The 22,927-nt window shown below is 31.5% G+C and overlaps 2 protein-coding genes across 2 annotated transcripts; one reads left to right on the top strand and one right to left on the bottom strand.

Annotated features, from left to right (window-relative positions):
• Window positions 1-201: 201 nt before the first annotated feature.
• Window positions 202-3,922, bottom strand: LOC129229827 (DNA excision repair protein ERCC-5 homolog). Its single transcript, XM_054864201.1, has one exon. It carries the CDS (start codon window positions 3,776-3,778, stop codon window positions 1,232-1,234), a length of 2,547 nt encoding a protein of 848 aa, XP_054720176.1. The 5' UTR covers window positions 3,779-3,922; the 3' UTR covers window positions 202-1,231.
• A 264-nt stretch (window positions 3,923-4,186) lies between these two features.
• Window positions 4,187-22,657, top strand: LOC129229926 (programmed cell death protein 5-like). The gene is made up of 5 exons (XM_054864306.1): window positions 4,187-4,284; window positions 5,246-5,351; window positions 9,171-9,262; window positions 17,247-17,321; window positions 22,245-22,657. Exons 1-5 carry the CDS (start codon window positions 4,216-4,218, stop codon window positions 22,287-22,289), a joined length of 387 nt encoding a protein of 128 aa, XP_054720281.1. The 5' UTR covers window positions 4,187-4,215; the 3' UTR covers window positions 22,290-22,657.
• The last annotated feature ends 270 nt before the right edge of the window (window positions 22,658-22,927 follow it).

Here is a 22,927-nt window from a genome sequence, read left to right on the forward strand (position 1 = left end):
AGAGAGTTTAATGAATATATAAAAATTACTAGAATAAACTCACAAATATATTAATACCATTGATTCATTTTCAATGATCAACTAATTTCCATTGGGGGAATTCCCCCCACATTAAGTAAGATATCACACATACACACTCATGCACACAAGCAGTTCACAGACACATACACTCACTGATGCTATTGGTTGACACATAAACACTCACTGACACCTGCAAGTTATCAGCATACTATTTTCCAATGATTTTTGTAGCATTAATTAAATAAAAAAATGTAAATGTCACTGGTATGGTGGATAACCCTGACTCTACTGTACATACCTTTTAATGATAGAGCACAACTATTCATACATATTTTTTCAATCATTTATTTATAAAATTTAAAAGGGGAACAAGAGGGAAAATCTTTAGTTGAAGAAAAAAAAACTAAATTGATTTTATTCTGAAGTTATTCAATTTTTTTTCTGTAAAGTAACAATGCATTTAAACATGACCTCACATTGAATCTACAGAAAAGGACTTGCTTTGGTTCAAGAATAATATTTTAGAAAAACATTTTTACCCAATAAAATAAATATCCAAAAAAAATCAATCCCAGCTATCCAAAAGGCAGGATGTTTTAACATAAAGCACTTCAGTGGATTTTGAAAACATTACATATGTTGTAAATATAATCGTATTATTAGTCACATCATTCCACTAAGCATAAATATTTTTGATTCAAAATGCCAAAAAACATAATATGTATATATCTGAGAATTTGCAGGAGACAAGATCCCTCACACCTTTATTCATTTTCTTCTGGACTTATAGGTCATGGACAATTCACAATGTTTCTGAAAACCAGTCAGAAATGCACCTGGGTGTACGATGGCTAATAATGCTGGTCATAATTCATACTTTTTAAAATCATCTAATGTACAAAAAAAAACAATAATTTAAAAAAGTAATTACATTTCCTTTCAGATATTATAAAAGTTTTAGGATGAAGTCACGTCATTTCATCATCAGAACTTTCTTCACTAAGCATTACTGTGTTTGGTTTCACTTTATTTTTTCTCGTTGTGCATTTTGAATCTGTTTTCCTTTTCACTTTAGGAGGGATAGCCTTTTTAGAAGATTTTGAACGTCGTTTTAGGTTTTTTCCAGAGTTTCCTTCCTCTGCAGTTTCATTTTTTTCAGGAGACGTCATTTTTTTTCAAAGCAGACATTATTCGTTTGCTAGGAAATAAGTCAGTCTGTTTTTTTCAAATTCATGGTGAAGAAACTATCCAAGTGAGACTGTGTAGTCCGTTCATTCAACTTTTTAATTACCGGAAGCAAAGCATCGTCGACTTTACTTTTATTCCAACCAAATCTCTCTCTTGCGTAATCTCGTAAGGCATCTAAATCTGGACGACCCCAAGAAAACTTTTCAGCAGAGCTATCAACTTCAGGATTTAAGTAAGCATCAACAACATTATCCTCAGGAAAGTTAGCAGGCAGATCTAGCTTGAGGAGTTTTGCTCTAATTTTGTTTTTTGGTGGGTTAGCATGTACTTTTGCTTCATTCCACCATTCTTTAAATTTATGAAGAGCATCGATTCCTTCTCCACTAAACTCACTAATAATTTCCATAGCAGTCACTGGCCCTACGCCTTCAATTCCAAGAGTATAATCACTTCCAGTGAGAAGTGCAAAATTAATGAGCTTTTCCCGTGTCAATCCAAAATGGGAAAACACTTCTTTATCTTTGTAGAACTCGACAAATTTTTGTTGAGTAAAAAAATTTTTGTAAACTCTTTTTCCTCCAAATAGCCACACATCACTGTCATCTGTAATCGTTCCATTTGTCAAGTCAATGCTATCAAAGAAAGCACATTGTGCCTCAGCTTCCAAAGGGCTAACGACGTATGGTATTCCAAAGAGTTTCAAAAGCTCTTTACATTCTTCAACCATGTGGGCTTCTACTGTGTTGGACTGGCGATCTAATTTTGCTTTTTCTGCCTCAAGCAAAGCAGTAGCAGATTCAAGGTGTTCTTGCAATTCCAAATTGTCAAAACTCTCTTCAGCGGTCAACTGTTTGGTATCACTAGTTGAAACCTGCCGACTTTCTTCATGAACATTTTCACTTAATGTTTCATTTCCAGAAGAAGTAGCAGTACATTTCTCTACTATATCAAAATCAGGGGTATTTTTTATTGCACTTAATTGTGTAACTGAACTTGAGTCAAACACATCATCAGCAACATTTTTAAAATCAGAGTTAATATCTTCTGGCTGAGTAATTTTCTCACATTTTGTATTTTGCTTTGGAATGACGATTTCATCACCATCAATTTCATCACATGGTATAAGCTCTTCTTCACTAGATGATTCTATGCTGACAGTTTCATCCAATAACTTCTTAGTTTGAAAGCCTGATTCATTTGTTTCAGGCAAAATTTGAACTTCGTCATCACAAACTTGATTAACTGAGCTTTCTTTCCCTTCTAAATCAACTTCATTTACTTCTGCTGAAACAAGACAGGGCTTTAAATCAAAGGCAGAACTTATAGCTGATTTATTCTTGTGCAGATTTTCTCCTAATTTGAAAACAATCTCTTTCTGTTCTATTGAAGAATCAGGCGGCAACATTTCTGACTCTGAACTAAGGCTATCAGACTCATCAGCCTTTTTAACTTCTTTAAGAGATGTTATTATTGCCTCTTGTAGAGGTGGGTTATCAACATCTTCATCATCTTCATAACTAATAGAAGAAAAATTTTCTTCTTTAATTTTTACATCTGAAACTTTAACATCTACTTCATTTTCTACTGCATCAACATCAATGTTTTCCATATCTTTAATAAATAAATTTTTTGTATCAAGCATTACTGATGCAGAGCTTGCTTCATCAGTGACATTTTTCTTAGAGCTTGTTTCATTTTTCCTAATCATTTTCTTCAAAAGAACATAATACGAACAATCATCAGACATAATTTTATTTGTTTCTCCAATCACATGATCACTGGTATAGTTGGAAACAAACTCAGCTGAATTGATTTCCCTAATTTCTTTTTGCACCCGCTCTAATTTACTTTGAATGTTACGTCTCTTCAACAAGCACTTCATTTGATGTTTTGAAAATTCATTTGACTCCTCCGGAAGTTCTTCATATTGATCCCACGTGCGATGCTTTCTACTTTCTTTCAGAGTGCTTAAGATTTCCTGCTTAACATCAGGAGGGAGACAGTTAAAATCGTCAGAATCAAGATCGATTTGATTCAAGTATTTTATATCTTCTCGGCTGAAATTACCGAATTTTACTTCTTCTGCTTCTCCGAAACTAGAACTTTCATATTCACCATCAAAATTGTTCTCAGGCAGTGGGGGTAGCTTGAAAATTTCATCACGCGCCTTTTCTTTTGTATTTAAAACTACTTTGTCACTTTTTCCTTTGTTCATACTTTGCATCTCTACGTAGTTAGCTAAGATTTTCAGTCCTAAATTGCGAGTATTTTGTTTCACTGTAGCCCTTCTTTGATGTCTATTGTATATGGTTTGCCTCTTCAATTCAGGAAATCCCCCGTCAAAGACAATAATAGGTTTTATTTTATAAAACAGTAATTTGCATAATCGACTAAATAAACTCAATAAATGTGCATTTGGCACAGATCCGCCTTGAGAGTCTCGATAACCTTTTAACGCCTGGTTCAACCAAATGCTAATATCAACAGCAAATATTTTGTTTTCCAAAGATTCCAAAGTCACTGGTTGCCCAACCGGAGCCAAAAGCTGCCAAAGACCTAAAACTCCCATGATATTTTGTAATACAGTTTATTGCGTAGCTTTTAATTCATTCTAAAACACATTGTCTGTTCATTACTTGTATGAAAATCTCTTTTATAGACTCGATTTTTGAGGATCTACAATAAAGATGGAAATAAAGATATGCTTACATAAATTTTCTGGATTACCGCAAGAAAGTAAACAAACAAACAATCAAGTAATTATTAACGGTTAAAGTTAAGTTTGGAATTGCTATCTCAATATATTAATCATACGTAAATGCTTACATATATACAACGATGCTCTTGATCATTACTAAATTTCAGATATAATTTTTCTAAATTTTTTCCTCGCGAGTTTATAGAAAATTTTCCATTGGCTCATTTTTTTAAAATTATTTATTGATCTTTTTTCAAATCGATCAATCAATCCTACTTTCCAGTTGTGTTCAGAATTTTGAAAACATCATGGACGACGAGGAATTGCAAATCCTTCGAGCTAAACGTTTAGCAGAGCTGCAAGGACAGCACAATCCAGTGAGAAATTCTTGAATTTTGTGTTCTACTTTTGAATAAATTTAAATTTGTACGACGCAAGTTATTTTCAAATTTTTTATACTTTATGATTTAATATTCACTTTTATTCCTTTTTCAAACTTGTGATGGAAGTAATCTTTATAGTATTTCAGCAATCATTTACTGCGAAAAAAAATGAAAGATTTTGCTTTCATTTTTTTCTAAATGTGAGATTGAAAAGTTAGTTTTGGTGAAATTTTCTCGTTAGTCCCCCCCCCCCTTTCTTTGTTGGAAGAAAAGTATGCATCTGATTTTAAAACTGGGGTAGTGGCATTAGTGTCGTTTCAAATTTTGACTATGCTTTGAGGTGTAATTTAATTATTGCTGAAATTCTGTTTATGAACCAATAAAATAGACATTTTTAATATAACAAATGGCTTGCAGTTCATTATTTTAAACTAGTTATCTTAGGAAAACCTAACGCACATGTGATTTCAATCGCAAGACTTCCAATTAACAGCAATTACTGAATCAAGTAACGCAGTTATTGATTAAAAAAACTTGTTGCTTTCGAGCGCTTTGGTAATTCTCATTCGAAAACATTTGCCTCATAGGGACATCCTCATTGTGGCTGCTGATGGACTCATGTAAAATTTGCACCAGTTTGATATGAAATTTTTTCGTGATTAAACATTGTTTCCTTAGTAGAGTTACATTCAAAGTACTTAGCAAGAATTTCAACAAACTAGTACTTTTTGCGCTGTGTTACTAAAAGTTGTTTATTATGCTACAAATTATGTAAAAGTAACAACCTCAGTAGTCTTGCATTTTGTAGCGATGCATTAGTTCTAACCACTGGGCTTACATAATCAAGTAGATAATATTCTATGCATAAAGTACAAGGTTTCTTCAGGAAATATTTTACGCATTAATGTTATTCAAGGCATTAATTTAAATAATTCTGAATTTTGCACAATTCTAGGGTGCTCCTGGAAACCAAGCAGCAGCAGAAGAGCAAAAAGCGAAGGAAGAGGAGTTTAGAAATACTATTTTGACTCAAGTACTATCAAAAGAAGCTCGAAGTCGATGTAAGTATCAAGAGAAAACAGTGAAGGTTGAAAACTTTGATTTTGTAAAATTTACTTTTATTTTTTTGGAATTTTTGAAGATTTTTTTGTAACCTCAAAGTGAAAAGTGTTGTCTCTTAACATATTGGAGCAGGGTCAATCCAGGCTTTATTTTTTGGGTCCCCATTTCATGAAAAACAAAATGTTTTTATGAAATTCCTTTATTTTTTGCAAAAAAGAAATTATCAAGAATTTCTCCTTTCTTCATGGAAAAAGATTATATCAGGTTAACATTTAAATGTATGTTACAGTTAAAGATATAAATTTATGCAATGTTTTTTCCTTAGAAAATGTGATATGATGCACAAGAAAAAAAAAAAATACTTTCAATGACTAAAAATATTGAAAAAAGTATTTACTCAAAAATGAATTCCTAGAGTAAAATAACCTTTAAGTTTGTGTCAATAATGATAAAATTTACTGGAAAAGACAAAAGAAAGAATTAAGCAATTGAATGCTCATTATTTTAAAAACTAGCAGTTTTCCAAAAAAAAAAAATACAGCTACCAATAAATTTATTAAGTACTAAAATGAAATCCACAATTAATAAATTATCAGAAAAACTAAAAAAATTAGTCATCTTGATCCTTCATGTATCAAAATAGTTTCCATCCTTTCAAATGATTGAAATATCAGCATGATATAACAAAATTGATATCTCAAACAGTCATTTGAAAAAGTTAGATATGATACTAGTAATTAACTAACATGATATGATCGCCAAAATTTTAAGGAAGACTACATGAAAAAAATCTCAATTTGCATATTTGCAACATTTCTTGACTTAAAAAAAAAGTGTTTTATCACCCCATTCTAAAAGTCCTTAATTATTAACTTAGACTAATTACTATTTTTAACCGACTTCAAAAAGGAGGCGGTTATCAGTTCATACCATATGTATTTTTTTTTGTTTGTCCACTCATAGCGTCTCACCTAGTGAACCGATTTTGATGATTCTTTTTTTAATGGATGGGGGATGGCTCAATTTAGGTCCCATTACTTTGTTCAACCGTATTTGTTCTTTAGAAAAAAGTTATGGGAAAAAACAGTAAATTTTATGCAATTTCCCTATTAAATGATTAAAATGATATTGTAGCGAAGTTCGCACTTGTCATCCATGGATAACGGTGGCTCAGTGGTAGAATTCTCGTCTCCCACACGAGCGACTCGGGTTCAAATCCCGACTAGGACACAGTGAATTTTACTAAAATTTCGTTTCTACTGTTTCCCGTATTTTCTCGAATGTTCTATTATTTCTGTATCTTTCCAAGTCTGGAAAGTTCCAAATAGTTCAAGTTGTATATAAGGAGATGTTCATTCGTGGTTCTGAATAAAGATCTCGAGTTGAGAATAACGAGTATTCGCTTCATTTGGCTTTCACATTGTCTTCGCTATCTTCATCTACGCGACAATATGAAACTCATTGTTATAAAAGTTCAGTGCCATATAACAGTAACATTAATAGTAATTGTAATGATAATTTTGAATAAAGGCTTTTCTAAAGCAATACAGTGATATAGAGCCGAACTTCTTACAGGGTAACTTCTTACTTTTACTGAAATATCTACATTTACACTAAAAAGAATGAAAAAAAAAAATTTGAAAAAATAAAATAGAACCGACTTCAAAATTGCTCTAAAAAGTGAAAAATAATTTTATTCTTTAAACATCATCAATAATACTTTTAAACATAATTTTTGAAGTTGGCGCAAAAACAAAAAGTAAAATCCAGTGTAACCATGCTTCGTTCATATTTTTATCTAAAAATCATCCAAAGTTAGGAACGAAACATTTATATCGTTACTCAAATATGCATGTGGTAGTGAAGAAACTGGACCTGGTTAAATTTATACTTGTAGTTGAGTTATGGCTGTGAATTATTTTATCGATCGTTTTTGCGCCAACTTAAAAAATTATGTTTAAAAGTATTATCGATGGTGTTTAAAGAATAAAATTATTTTTCACTTTTTAGAGCAGTTTTGAAGTCGGTTCTATTTTTTTTTCAAAATTTTTTTATTTTAAAATCTTGATAAAGTCAAGATACATACTGCTCAAAACTTAATAATAATTTCATTAAGTGGTACTGGCTTGAATAGATTTGGATGCAAATGGAGTAAAATGTTCCAGTGGGCAAAATTCCACTTTAAACTCATGTCGAAAAACCCACATCAAAAACTGCCAAAAACTTCTAATTTTACCATTATTGTAATAGCATAACCAGTATTACTGATAGCTGAAACAATGTGTTACTAAGATGGTTAATACAAGTTACTAAGATGGTCAATTTCTTTTTGATCAACAATAGTGTATACTACAAAATAGAATTTAGTAAAAATCAACTGGAGAATTAAAAATTTAGAAATTTTCATTAAGTTTTTTGTTTTTAATTTTTAAACTACCATTTGCTTCAATACCTCATATGAACTGAAAAGCACAAATGAGGTAGCGAGAAGCAAAGGGATGTAAGTGGCAAAATTAAAAATTTGGAGATAACCAGTACTAATTGTAGGGGAACCTCTCCTCTGTCTTGGGGCAAGAGATAGTACAGTATCCCTCGTAGGTGCTGCTGTACAGCATGATTTAGAAAAAAAAAAACAATGAAAGCCTACCTAGGATGTAATCTTCATAAGCGTTTTATTCAAAACTTGAAAATGTCCACTTACATCCCTTTGCTTCTCACTGCCTCAAATGTCACAGGATATTTTGTGCTTTAAATTGAGTTTTATTTTAAGAGGTTTAAAAAATGAAATTTCAGAAATGGTGGTTGAAAATATCTCTTTTCCATGTTCATTTGACACAAAACCTTAGAGTTAGTTTTATGTTCCTCAAGTCATTTCAATTTAAGTCATGTTAAGCAGTCATTAAATTGTAATGTGTATCATAATTGCCTAAATTTTTTTTGAAGTGTAATTTAAAAAATAGATCATAGTACTTATTAACACTAGAACAACCATATACTCTGTTATACCTAGAACTGCTGGAAACAGTCAATATAACCGTTTTTTTCCAATTAAACAAATGTGTGGAACAAAAGAAATTATGTTATGTGAGTTCTAGTATTAATTATAACGAGTATAGTTGAACTTGAAACATTTTGATTAAACAAATGGAAAATATATTTCAAACATCTTTTACTTACCCTCAGTTCTAATTCAGTCAAAAGTCTGACTTGTGTTGTTGGAAAACAACAAAAGAAAAATTCTAAAAGTGTGCACAAACAAATATTTTTCGAAGAAAAGTATGGCTCAAGGTTACACACTTAAAATCGCTATTTTCCCATGGAATACTCCAATAAAATATAAACAAAAGTAACTCACAGTCATTTTGACTGTTGTAGACCATTTTAGGTATACTCAAAATTTGCATAGAGATAAAATATGGTAAATGGTTGAATTTTTTTGACCAAATTTATATTAAAAATTTAAACTGAGAATTTAAAAGCTTATATTTAACATATCTTCACGATTAATTGGGAAAGAACCGAGTATGTATTTGTTGTAGATGCATTGATGCATAAAACGATCTGAAACAACATTGGAAATTAGCATTTCGTCATTTTTGTTGCTGCATGTAAAGGGTAATGTTTATATAATGGTTCTTAATCTTTAAGTCTTATTTTTTGTTTTAACCAGTTTTTGAATTAATAAAAAAAACTATTAAAATAAATGAGGTATATTGTTTTGTTTATTTTAATACTTATTTTTTTTAAATGGTATATTAGTTTCAATAAAAGTAGCAAATTTGCTGTACATGTCTCTAAAAAAAGTTCTTATTTTTCAGTGAGCACAATTTCTATTGCAAAGCCAGAAAATGGTAAAATGTTAGAAAATATGATAATCAACATGGCTCGAACAGGTCAAATACGATCACAGGTATATTCTGAATAATATATGTAACTTTTATTCGGATTCAACTGAAACTTTGTGTTTTATGTACTGTAATGGAGGCACGCGAAAAATATTTTATATAATTCTGTTTATTTCTAAGGGACCCCAAAAGTTTATTGCAATAGTCTCCCCAAAACTAAATCTACTATATGTAATTATTTAAAAAGAAATTTTGAAATTCTTGCTCTATTTTCTTCGGTAAAAATATCATTATAAATGATCAAATAACTGTGTGCAACAACATTCATGTTTGCGTTATATCACCAGAACTGCTATTGATCCACTATAACTCGTCAATACTCCAAAATAGTGAGTAGTCCCCAAAAAGAGAGAGAGAGAGAGATATCCTCTCACCCCACGGGAACATTTTTTTCTGGTTGGTTGGTTCCAATAGGTTTAATGGTGCAAGAGCCTTTATAAGCTCTACTGTGCCAATAGTTTTTCCAAGAGAACCTAGCTTTATACATAAAATTGCTCTTTTAATCAATCTGAAATTTAATGCTTGTGTTTTATTTCCGCCAAAATGCTATTAGTATAGTCTTCTGCTTTATCATTAATTCCAGCATTAAGATGTAACAGAAGTCTTAGTTTTATTCAACTTAAAAAGGCATCCTTGTAAAAAGGGGGGGGGGGGGGTAGGATCTCACATTTTTTTTTCTGAGAGAATCTAGTTTTATAAGGAATTTGGTAGATTGAATAATATTCAGGGTAATGCAAATGTTAATGAGGTAGGAGAAAGATATATAAATTTTAACAGTTTTTTCAGGATAAAACACAAAACATTCAACTTTAATTTGGTTAAAAAAACATTTTTAGCATACAAATACAAATACAAAAGTGACGACCAGCAACAGGCTCTGGGCCCAGCTAGACTGGTCCTAGTCGATTTACAATCCCCAGTGAAGATCAATGGCCCTCTTAAAACTGTCTACTCCTTTGCTTATTACCACCTCTTCCGGTAAGCCATTCCAGGATTCCACTACCCTGCTAAAATAATAATTTTTCCTAATATCCATGTTAGCCTGAGATTTAAATAGCTTAAAACAATGACCCCTTGTCCTGTTTTCAGTGCTAAACTTTAGCCCCGTAACATCTATCGTTTTAATAAATTTAAACAGCTGAATCATGTCCCCTCGGTCTCTTCTTTGCTCAAGACTGTACATTTTTACCCTTCTAAGCCTGGAATCATAATCTAAGTGGGAAAGTCCACTTATTAGCCTTGTAGCCCGCCTTTGAACCCTTTCCAATACATTAATGTCTTACTTAAGATAAGGAGACCAAAACTGAACAGCATACTCCAAATGGGGTCTTACCAAACTTCTATATAAGGGCAGAAGAACTTCTTTAGATTTGTTTGAAATAGATCTATTGATAAACCCAAGCATCTTATTGGCTTTGTTGCTAGCAATGCTGCACTGTTGGCTAAACTTTAAATCCTGACTTATTAAGACCCCCAGATCAGTAACTTTGTCCGCCTGACTAATGACTGAACCTTGCAAATAATAACTTGTACACTTATTTCCATGCCCTAAATGTAGCACTTGACATTTCCCAACATTAACAGCCATACCCCATTTATCAGCCCACTCCGTAATATGATCTAGATCCTCTTGCAGCTGATTTGCTTGTTCTTCATTTTCTACAGTCCCCATAACTTTGACATCATCAGCAAAACAATTCATGTTCCCAGAAATATTTTTGAATATCGTTCATAAATACAATAAACAAAACAGGCCCTAACACTGATCCTTGAGGAACCCAGCTTAAGACCTCACTCCAATTAGAATAATTTTCCCTTACAACTACTCTTTGTTTCCTTCTGGTCAGCCAGTTTTTTACCCAAATGAAAGTTTCCCCTCCTATTCCTATATCAGCTAATTTGCTAAGTAGAGCAACATGCGGTACCTTATCGAAAGCATTTTGAAAATCAATGTAAACAACATCTACAGGCTTCTTATTGTCCAAAGCCATGGTAACTTTGTCATAGAAATGTAATAAATTAGTTACACAAGATTTACCTTTCCTGAAACCGTACTGAAAACTAGTCAATAGATTATTAGTCTCTAGAAAATTTACTATCTTAATTTTCATCAATGTTTCAAAAATTTTGCAAACCACCGAAGTTAGACTCGCAGGTCTATAATTTCCCACACTCCCTTTAGACCCTTTCTTGAAGAGCGGTGTAATGTTAGCCAGCTTCCAGTCCTCTGGCACTGTCCCTGAATTATAAGAAGCATTGAAAATGTTTGCGATTACATCTGCTAATTCCTCTGCACATTCAACTAAAATTTTCGGATAAATATTATCTGGCCCCGGAGCCTTAGTTTCTTTAATTTTTTCCAAATGAAGTAAAACGTCATCCCTGGAAAATACAAAGTCCTCAAGCTGAACTATAGCTTGTGTCTTGTTAGTGTCAACTGTTGAGATACAGTTATCGTTAAAAACACTCGAAAAAAAGTTATTATTACAATCAATATTAAGGGAGAGATAGAAGCATATATAGACAGCTCAATTTTCCCAAACTTTGAAAAAAAAAAAAAAAAAAAAGTGAAAATTATTTAAAAAAAAATTCTTTAATGGCAGCACTATGATCACTTCTCAAGAACATTGACAGTAAAAATTTTTGAGTTAGGTCAATTGAGCAGTTTTGAAACGTAAAACTTATTTTTTCTAGATTTGTTTTGAATATAATGGTGTATTAACCGGATTTGTCAAAAACGCTTCTGGTGGGCTAGGTTTAATAAAATTATTAACTTCTAGCTATGGGCCATTTTTGGGGGCATATATGAGCAGTCTAAATGTGTCTCTTCTGTTTTAAATCTAGTAGTTATTACCTAAAATTGAAGAAATAAGGTGCTTGAAATATTCTTTACTAATAATAAAGCTGAAAGTCTCTCTCTCTGTCTGGATCTCTGTGACGCGCATAGCGCCTAGACCGTTCGGCCGATTTTCATGAAATTTGGCACAAAGTTAGTTTGTTGCATGGAAGTGTGCACCTCGAAGCGATTTTTCGAAAATTCGATGTGGTTCTTTTTCTATTCCAATTTTAAGAACAAAATTATCATAAGATGGACGAGTAAATTACGAAAATATCATAACTTGGAACCGTTTCATAGGCACAAGCCAATAGGCGAGAAAATTCACCATACATTATTTGTAAATTTTCAGGCGAACCAAAAAACCTTTTAATTTTCCTATTACGGGCAAAGCCGTGCAGGTACCACTAGTTTTTAAATAACAAAAACTGTTGCTTTCATTCTTCGCTAGTGTATTAGCCTAATAGTAGAGTTTGAATTGAAGTAGGGAAAAGTGGGGCAAAGTGAAATGGTTGAAATATTTACTCCGCTTTTTGCACTACCTATCTGGTAATATTTTAACCATGTAGTAAAAAACGTAGTCTGTTCCAGTCGAGAAAAAATTACTTCTGATGATCAAAGCATATGATATTGCAAGCAATTTTCAAAATTTGATTGCTGTATTGTAATATTTTGTAATAAATTGTAATATTGTGTTGTAAGTCAAAAATTATTTTTGTTGTTCTCAAATAATAAAGTTCTTATTTTAAAATTTTAAATATTGATTGAAACCTACGAATATTCAATGCAGTATTTATTTAGTTAATATTAGGCAAATTTGTGCTTTAAATATTTTGCACAATTAGTCAAGTGCATGTGGGGCAAAGTTAAATAGTAATTCATTTTGTTCACTCTTTACATCATTTACTAAATCATTTACACATTCATTTATTAATTAATTATTCACATTCCTTCATCAAATAGTTCACTTATATTTTCATTCATTTATTCATTTGCCTTATTCTATTCCATTAATATTTTATTAGTTCATTTATTTTTCCACCTATATTAATTAACTAGTTTATTGTTTCGTTATTGTTCATTTATTTATTCGTTATTTCATTTACTCATTCATTTGATAAACATATTTTTTTTACAATCAAATAAAAAATATTTCATTTTTCACTTTGCCCCATAAAAAAATGAGTGCAAAATTTCCACTTTTTTTGAAGGCACAAATTTACTGCCAAAAATTTTAAAAAATGGGTTTTAGTCCAGTCATCTGGTAGTTTTACCTGGAAAGTTTTCCGGGAGTTTTAAAAATTGGTAATTTTATAGATTTTGATGTGCTCTTTTCGAATTTCCACTTTGCCACCTCGTATCTTTGCCGCTCGCGCCGCCATATTGAAAAAATGGCGTCTAAAAGCAGTGTTTTAAGGATATCTCCGTTCTGACTTACTTTACGATAAAAACATATTTTACAAAACTAAACTAGAGAAAATTTCCTACAATATATGTCATAACAATTTTTTTTGTAGAATAAATAGTTTCGACGTACGAGCGCCGTAAAGTATTATTTAAAACGCGTTATCGCAGAATAAGTCATTCCCACACTACTTCGAGGTTTAGTTATTGTAACACGTGTAGGAAACACAGGAAAAGGAAAAAATTTTGCAACAAATATATATAACTGACAGCGTACGACAGTAAGACAGCCGCAGATTATATTTTATTCTTGCATGCCTTTAGTGACTGTGATACAACATGTGCCCTTTTCAAGCAAGGAAAAACGAAATTTATTAATGTACTTCGAAAAAATCCAAATTTAAGCGAGTCTATTAAAGCATTCAAAAATCCAAATGCTGATCCAGAGATCATTGCTAAAGCTGGAGAACACTTCCTTCTTGACTTATGCGGTTACAGTGAAGTGAAAAGTAAAAAAAAGCAAGAAAAGTATGACTTTAAACGCCTACATGCTTTGTAAAATCCCCATATAAAAGTTAATTTAATATTTCGTCGCTACCTCCAACAGAAGCAGTAGCAAGACAGCATTCTTTTCGGTCCTATCACCAGATTCAGCAGTGGTGTGGGAATGAAAAAAAACCCAGAGCTGTAGGGGTGGAATAGAAATAAGAATTGGTTAATTTCTCGGTTAATGACGTTTGAATCCCCAGTTCCACAATCCTTACAAAGACTTATTTATTGCAAATGCAAAAAAGGATGTCAAAAAGCCTGTGGATGCAGAAAAGCTGGGTTAAAATGCTCCGTTATGTGTACTAATTGTACAGGTGGTAATTGTGAGAATTCGCAAAGTTCATCACATGATAGCAGTGAAGAGGAAAAAAAGGAGACAGTTTTCGAGCAAACGAATGATGCAATAGAAAACGAAGAAGCTCATGATGAATTTGATGATCCCATCGCAGATGATACAGAACAAAATTGCATGACGTTTCAACAGGGGCGGATAGAGGATTTCATTTTAGGAGGGGGGCGGGTGGTCATGTTCAAGAACGTAGTAGTCTTACGTACAAAAAATTTCTTATTCGAACAACACCCTCCCCTCCTTATAAAAACTCTTCAAATATAGAAACAAAAATCATTGAAATATTAAAAGCTCTTCAAACATACTTACAAAAATCATTGAAATAATTAATAAAAATCATTTTAAAAGTTTTCAATTAAAATAATTTTTCAGTTTTAGAATGTAAGCCGAAAATTTTCAGAAATTGACAACTCAGTTTTCGGAAATTTCGTATTACAAAACCCCTGGATGATTAAATATTTGTATAGTATTAGACACATATCCATCATCTTAGATTAGAAATTTGCATGATACTTGACACAGCCATCTTGCATGCAGAAAAATAACATCACTTACAATAATAGTAAAACAACACTTAAAATAAAAGTAAAACATGCGGCGAAAATCTAATTTAAAAAATCAAATATTCTATAAATATAATTCGAACTTGATAAATTACTGACCGACTGATTAATTCTAATTGTGAATATTGGAGGTTGACGAAGACGTCGCAGTGTTTCCATCGGGGATTTTGGGTTCTTCAGTTTTTTCAACAGTCCAAAAAAAGAGACTACACTGCTTTGTCTCCCGAGCGCTTCAGTGTTTCTGTAATCGGTCAGGGGTTCCCAAAGTGGGTGCCTCAAGGAGGGGTGAGGGATGCTGCAAGCTGTCCATATTTTCAATATGCGTGCATAATTGAAATAGAGTAGAGTGCCGTGATAAAATTGTAATTCGTCAAAGAGTGCCTTGAGTCAGAATAAATTGACCTGTTATATGTAGTTTTTTCAAACAAACGCGGTTTTTTTTTTTCGACAGGGTTTCCGTCTGATACGGTGGGCTAGTTTATGAGACCCTTGGTATAATGAGGTTTTGCGCTAACACGACACTCACAGTTTACATTTCTTGCACGATACTAAATCCAAAACACTGATTTGAACTAATTAACTATTTACAGCACATTTAAAAATAAACTCAGCATGGCTAAAAACGAAACTGTCTAAAAATTACAACAGAAAGAAATTATAATCTACAGAGACTTTACATAAAATAAAACATTTACACACTCAAAGGTTTTATCAATTGAAGCGATGCCTGAAGCTTTGGATACAGTTTTAACCATACAGCAAATTTAATCAACTATCGTTAATTAAATTTGTTGCAGAAAAAAAAAAAAAAGCGATCGGGCGTCTGACACTTCTTTGTTGCTTTTCATTATACTGGCTCCTAAACACAGCGCCGCAGACTGTCTCAAGAAAAGCTGTTTTACTGTCTACATATTTTAAATACATATATTATAAATGACAGTTAATACCCCCCCCCCCCCAAAAAAAAAAAAAAATTCGAAAAGTATTTATCGTTAATTATTATGTGTCCGGCTTTTCTTTCTTTTTTTTTCAAGCAGTTATGTTCACTACTTTAATGCAATGAACCTCAAAACAGATTACAAAGTATTGTCACTGATTTTGATGGGGGGGGGGGGGGTTATGGCCCCCCATGATCCCCCCTCCTTGTTTGCACTTTTTACGGTTTCGATCAATTTTTTTATTTTTCGAGCAAACACTCAAATACTGTTGTGGGTTGCGAGGGGGGGGACCCATGACACCCCCCCTTGTATCCGCCACTGCATCTCAATCGATACTGAAGACGATGGACGGGTGTAACTTCTGGTCCATCAAAAACATCTATGCCAAAATGCTGTTAAAAAACACTTTTCAACGCTCGTACATCTAAATTATTTATTTTACAAAAAAAAAAAAGTTATGACATAAATTGTAGAAAAATTTTTCTTGTTTAGTTTTGTATGTAAATTAATATATATAATGCATAAATTAATGTTGTATATGATTTTTTTGTCGCAAAATAAGTCAGAAAGGAGATATCGTAAAAATACCGCTCTTGGATGCCATTTTTTCAATGTGGCCGAGCGAGCGGCAAAGATACGAGGTGGCAAAGTGGAAATTCAAAAAGAGCACATCAAAATCTATAAAATATCCAATTTTCAAAACTCCTGGAAAACTTTCCAGGTAACCCCCTTTTTTTTGACCAAATGACTGGATTATTTCAAAGCAAGTTTTATTCTACAATACATTGCTCTTTCTATATGTTCTGTAATTTTCAAAGCAAATTTCCAATTTTTTCATTTTGAACAAGCTAATTCATCTTAATTATTTCACTTTGCCTCACATTCCCCTACAACAGTCAGCATATCTGTAAAAGTAAAGAAGAAAAAAATGTTATCTTCACACTTTGTGAAATCTTATAGGTACAATCTGTCCTGTTTTATGTGTAATCCAGAATGCTCGCATTTAACTATGCAGAACCTTTTCATAACAAGTTTCCTAATGCTTGAATGCAGGTTCATCGGACCACCGGTAGAGAATTGCTGCCCCAAATGACTGCTGAGGAAAGAAGGAAAGGTTTTTGACTTTGAAACCTTTAAATAAATGTGTATATATTGTTTATTGCTATTATTTAATGCTATAGCAATAAACATTGCAAGATGAACTAGCTGAAGTTATTTCAATTTTTTCCATAAAGAGATTGATTGTAGTAATTTTGAGTGTTCTCATTAATTTTCTTCTTTATGTGCAAATCAATTTCCATCATGAATTAATCATTATGTTGGATTTAATTTTAAAATGTCTTTGTATAGCTTGATGATAAAGAATTTGTTCATCTTTTGGAAGAAGTGAATCGTCAAATCAAACATAATACTCCCACTGTTAAGGTAAGGAACAGTTTATAGCTTAATTTTACTTTCGAAGAATTTCTTGTGTAGCAATAAGGTAGTTAAATATTCATAATGAATTATTTATTTTACCTGAAGCTTCATTTTAATGTGTTAATGTATAAACCTCTTTGACAATACCTTTTTTTATTTCTATGTAATGTAAAAATCCATCAACCTGAAGAAATTTAAGCTGTTTTTTATTAACCTTTTTTACTTAGAATTCAGAATTAAAAAAAATGTTCTTTAAGTAACATCAGGGTGGTGACAAATCAGGGAAATGCCGGGGAGCTTTATTAATCAGGGAAATATTAGGGAACTTCAAAAAAAAAAATCGAGGAAAATTGATTAAATGATTTTTTTTCTTTGCAAAATTAAGTACCCTAATTCCCTATGCATTTCCAATATTTTATTGTTTTGAAAAAGTAAAATTAAAATGAGGTGCAATTATACACTGCCACATATTTGTGCATCTTTTTTCCTCAAGGTCAAAGCATTGAATCTTAGGATGAACTTCCTAAGATTGCTTCTGTGTCTATAAAGTTGTTTATTTTACGTAGCTGGAATTTTCCTTCCATGCGTTCCATGCTATGTAAAATAAACAACCCTACAGGCAAATAGGAAACAGTCGTTAAAGACTTAGCTTCCTTGCCTTTACTCATTGTCTTGAAGTAATCAGCCTACCGCAATCACGATTTCAAGAAAAAATCTATGGTTTTTTTACATTAATACCAATAAAATCTTGAAAGTTATAACTTGGCTTTTTTAATTTAATTCCTAAAATTTGCTAAATTAAATCAATTTTGTCTTTTGCCATGGTATTATTTGCTGTCGCCTCAGATTACACAAATGGGGTGAGGGGTTCAGACTTTAAAACTTTTTTATTTTAAAGCCATATGGATATATATTTTGAAAATAATAATTGTTTTTGCATTTCAATGTCTGTTACTAAATTAATTTAAGATTTTTTTATTTAGCATTTTAGTTTAACATTTTATGTATTATGCAATGGTTTTCAGGTAGGGCTAAGAAAGGAAACCATTATCATTGGTAACATAAATCAGGGACATTTGGTGAACTTAATCTGGGAAAAGTCAGGGAACTTTTTTTACAGTTCCTGTCGCCACCCTGAACATTTTTTTAAATTAAAAATTATTAAGCACCCATTTATAAAATAGGGCAATTACATTGTTGTAATTTTTACATCTTGATGAGGAATTGCTAATTCAGTGCATCAGAAATTTAAAATTAGGGGTGCAAAATCCAAGGTCGCTATTTTGAAAACCATCATGGGAAATAAGCGCCATCATATCGCAATTTACGATTCAAAACGTGTGAAAGACGATACAATATTAAAAAGTGCATCAAACTTTTTGCAATGCAAAAAAGAACTGAATATTTTTAAGATGTGAATTACAAAACTAGATGTCAAGTCAATGTACCATATTAATGATTTCAGATGACTATTTTTATTCATAAACTAGGTGCAAATATACATTTAATTTTTAGCACTTTTCATACCCTAAATATTCCTGAATTTGCATGACCACTTCTTTGCACCATTTCTTGGATTTTGTTTAAGATAAGCGATAAAATTTTTTTGTAACTGAAGTCATTTTCCAATAATTTTTAAATGCACACACTAAATTTACATTTCTTAAAAAAACATTTTTGTTTCATTGCTGAAAATATAATTTAGCAAATGTCTTAAAACAGCTCCCAAATTTTACAAAACTACTCTTCAATATCAAGATTTTAGGGGCAGTACTGCTTCTCAAATTGAAATATTTCTTTCCCACTCTGTTGAAAACATTAATGTTTTTCAAACTTTGATGTTTTGTGTTCAATGTTTTTTCTATGTTGATCTTTTGTGTTTGAATTAAAAGGTTTCATTACAACTTGATAATAACTAAAGAAAATGCAGCTTTTAAAAATGTTACAGCATTATTCAATATTTTTTCTAAAAAGCGTATAAATAAAATATCGTCGCCTCAGAGCAACAGTAAGGCATCTAAACCTAGGAATAACAGTAAGATATCCTACTCTTGCTCTGAAGCGACGATATAAGAGTCCAAAATAATTAAAGTAGTATTCTCGTTTAAGCAGATAAAATAAATACTGTAGCAATAAATATCACTTTTAATGTACCCGGGATACACATGTTTATAGCCATTGTAATTACTTGCAGTATTATTTCGAATCACTTAATTTGAAAATGAAAGAGCTTTTTCCTAGTTGCTGTTCTCGATAATTTGTTAATCTTTCTAAACATTAAATTAATTGCGTGTTTTATTTACATAAAAAATGAAAAGTTTTTCTTAATTGTTAATATTTTCTTGGTATATTTATTTTATTGGTATTGACTTTTGATTTACCTAGTCAAGCCAAAAATATTCTATAATTAATTGTTATTATTATTATTACCTAAACTTTCATAGATTAAGTTTTCCTTTCTGTTTTTAAGTCAAATTCAAACTTAGTTCATAGATGCACTGCCAAATTTATTTACTCAGCCATGTAAAAACATTTTTTAGAGTATGTATGTAAATCAGTAATATATTCAGAAATGCCCGTAATACATTAAAAAAAAATCAATGTTATAAAACATCAAAGTTTTTGGTCAGTGTATCTATAGCATCAGTGATTTAGTTTTTTACAGCAATATTTGAAGCATGGATGCTTTGTTTTCCATTTGACACCTCTCATTAGATCGTTTATTATGTGTATATACAATTAAATTACATCCTAACAGAACATAAATGAAAAAGGCGCCAAGCTATTTTGATAACTGGCAGCTTAGCACAGTTGCCAATTTTTTTGCAATCATCATTTAAAACAATGAGCAGGCCGAATTACGTTACCTCTTAGTCATTGGCATCCACAAATTTGGCAACAATTGGAAATATGGCCTAGACTCCCAATTCTCAAAATCTATCCTCACATTCTATAATTTCTGTGAGAATTATCATAAGTAGATTGTAAAACAGGCCAAAATGGCGAAAAAATTTCTTTTTTGCTGAAATTGTTGTTGCCATTTTTTAGCTTTGCAGGCTGCAGTTTTACATAATGGAACTCTAAAGTTTTCAAATGACTACTTGATATATTTAATCTCACTTCTAGAGCTTGGATATGTCACCTTGCAGTGATTTTAGATATTAACCCAAGAGGTAAAACATTGCAATTCGGCATGGACAAGGCAAATGTCTGATTGGACAGATAGAAGTGGGTGGCTCTTTGCATTGGTGTGTAGTATCATTGTAGCTATTACAGTGAAACCTTGTTAATACCAACTTGACAGGGGCGCCAAAATATTTCATGTTAAACAAATTTTGTATTAACCAATTTCCACGTTTACTGAATTTTGTGTAAGCAGACAAGTTTTTTTGTTTTTGTGACTCAGAAAATGTAGAAACCAAAGTACATTTGTTCAAAAATGTACACACAAGCATTTATATTTATAATTTAAGTAAGAAATACAAGTAATTCGAAACATGTAATGGCTATCTGGGGCATTTCTCTACGACAGTGCATTTTAAACTACTGATCATAAAACTGGATTTTTGCTGCAGTATTGGCGGGTAAAAAAAAACACAATTTATTGCTGTTAAACCTTAAACTTCTACATGGGCAGAACAGTTGTCCAGAATCGGAGAAATTCTTCTTTTTTCATGATGAAATTTTAAATCTAGGTTTATCAGCCTCTTGCTAAAGATTTCACTGTTCATCCAAGATTTTTTATTGTAAGCATAGTCTACAGCTAAAGTCTGTTTTTTCTTGAAGCAACAAGATTTTCACGATTTTCCTACAACCAGCAAAAAAATTTCTCTCTGCTATCCATGTTGCTTGCATCCGATCTTTCAGCTTTCGAAAATAATTTCATGTAAAAGGATGGGGTTTTAATTTTTTCTTCTCCCTTTTTCTTCAAGACCATAAAATTTTCTTCGCCTTTTGCAAGAATTTGCCTAAGTCCTCTTCGTGTTAAGCGATTGATTTTTAACACTAATTTGTAGCTTTATCTGACGGGGAGTGGCATTTACTTCACTCTAAGTGAAATTTTGCATTAAGCAAGTTCGTGTTAATGGGGTTTGACTGTATAGCTTGATGGGCCTTTGTTTTACCTCTTTCAGTAGCCATTGTGCAAAGACTGCAGCGCCTCCAACAGTTCATTTGAGTTGCAATTTCGTAGGATTTTTTTTATATTAATGACTTAACACACAATTTAAATAAACTATAGGAGGCTCTACAATCTCTGATTAATGGTTGCTGAAAGAAGTAATGCAAACAAATCTAGTAACTTATAACCTGCTTTTAAACTTAATTAATAGCAGTAATATTTCTTTGTGTTCATTATTTTATTTTCCTTTTTATTCTCTTAAAATTACATTAATATCACAAACTGTCTGAAGCCTACGTTTTAATGCCAGAGGAGGAATGGAATGTTTTAAATCTTTGGCTGATTTCTTGAATCGTTGCAAGGTGGCGTATTAAAGCTCGAGATTTGCAAATTAAATTATTAAACTGATTATTTTTCATTTTAAAGGAATTTATGGTCTTGTTTAAAGGCTTTGTCTTGTTCTAATAGCTAAAATTTTAATTTTAAACTTCAACAACCTTGTTTTGGAGACGTTTAACAAGCATTTTTGTTTTGATGTGTTTGCTGAAACATTTTGAAATCTATCTTAATACCAAGTATCAAGTATGTGAGTAACTTGAAAGTGTTTTCAGTTTTTCATGAGTGAGTGTATTTTTTGTAATGGAAAAATAGATCAGGCATTACTAAAAGGAACCTTTTATTACTTTTTATCTATTTTTATTTTGCACTTTCTTTTCTATTGTATTAAATTATTTTGAGTTTGATGTTTTCATATAGCTGTGCAAAAGGTTTCATACAAAATTAACTTTATATGCAAAATTTGTTCATAGTTTGACAGAAGAAGAGCTGCTGTAGATTCAGATGATGATTATTGATGCTGATGTTTGACTTATGTAAAAATCACACTGCAATTCTCTGAAATCATGGCATTTTTTTTCCTAATTCTGAATTTAACTGATTTTTTGCTTTTCCATGAATTGCATATAAATTGCTTGCCATCTTAATCACCAAACTTGTTGGTAAAAAGCTTTATGTACTAATACTGTATGTACTTTTAAAAAAGATAAATATGTAAAAATTATCTTAACTTTCCAAATATCATGCCTATAGAAATAATGTCAAAACAACATTAGAATCGTAGAGCCCACTGTTTCTGAAAATTCATATTCACTTTTGTATTATTTTCTACATAATTACATGTACAGTTTTATGTATGAAATAAAGTTTTGAATTTAATGTGTAATTTTGTACCTTAATTTCACTTTATTTAAAAAAGAACATGAATGCATAAATATTTTTCAATAATATATTTAAAATTTGTTTAAGGTTTACATATGCTTATACAAACGTTTAAGTTTGTTTCCTCTTAGCATAGTACACAATTGGAAAATGTAATAGAATGTGTAGGTCTAGAAAAACTGGAGGTCCGTAAATAAAATAATGGTCCTTTGACAGTTTTGAAAAGAAAATTAAATATATAATTATTTACTTATTTTTTAATTTTACAAAACCA

Source organism: Uloborus diversus, chromosome 9 (genome assembly GCF_026930045.1).
Source record: "Uloborus diversus isolate 005 chromosome 9, Udiv.v.3.1, whole genome shotgun sequence".
Lineage (NCBI taxonomy): Eukaryota > Metazoa > Arthropoda > Arachnida > Araneae > Uloboridae > Uloborus > Uloborus diversus.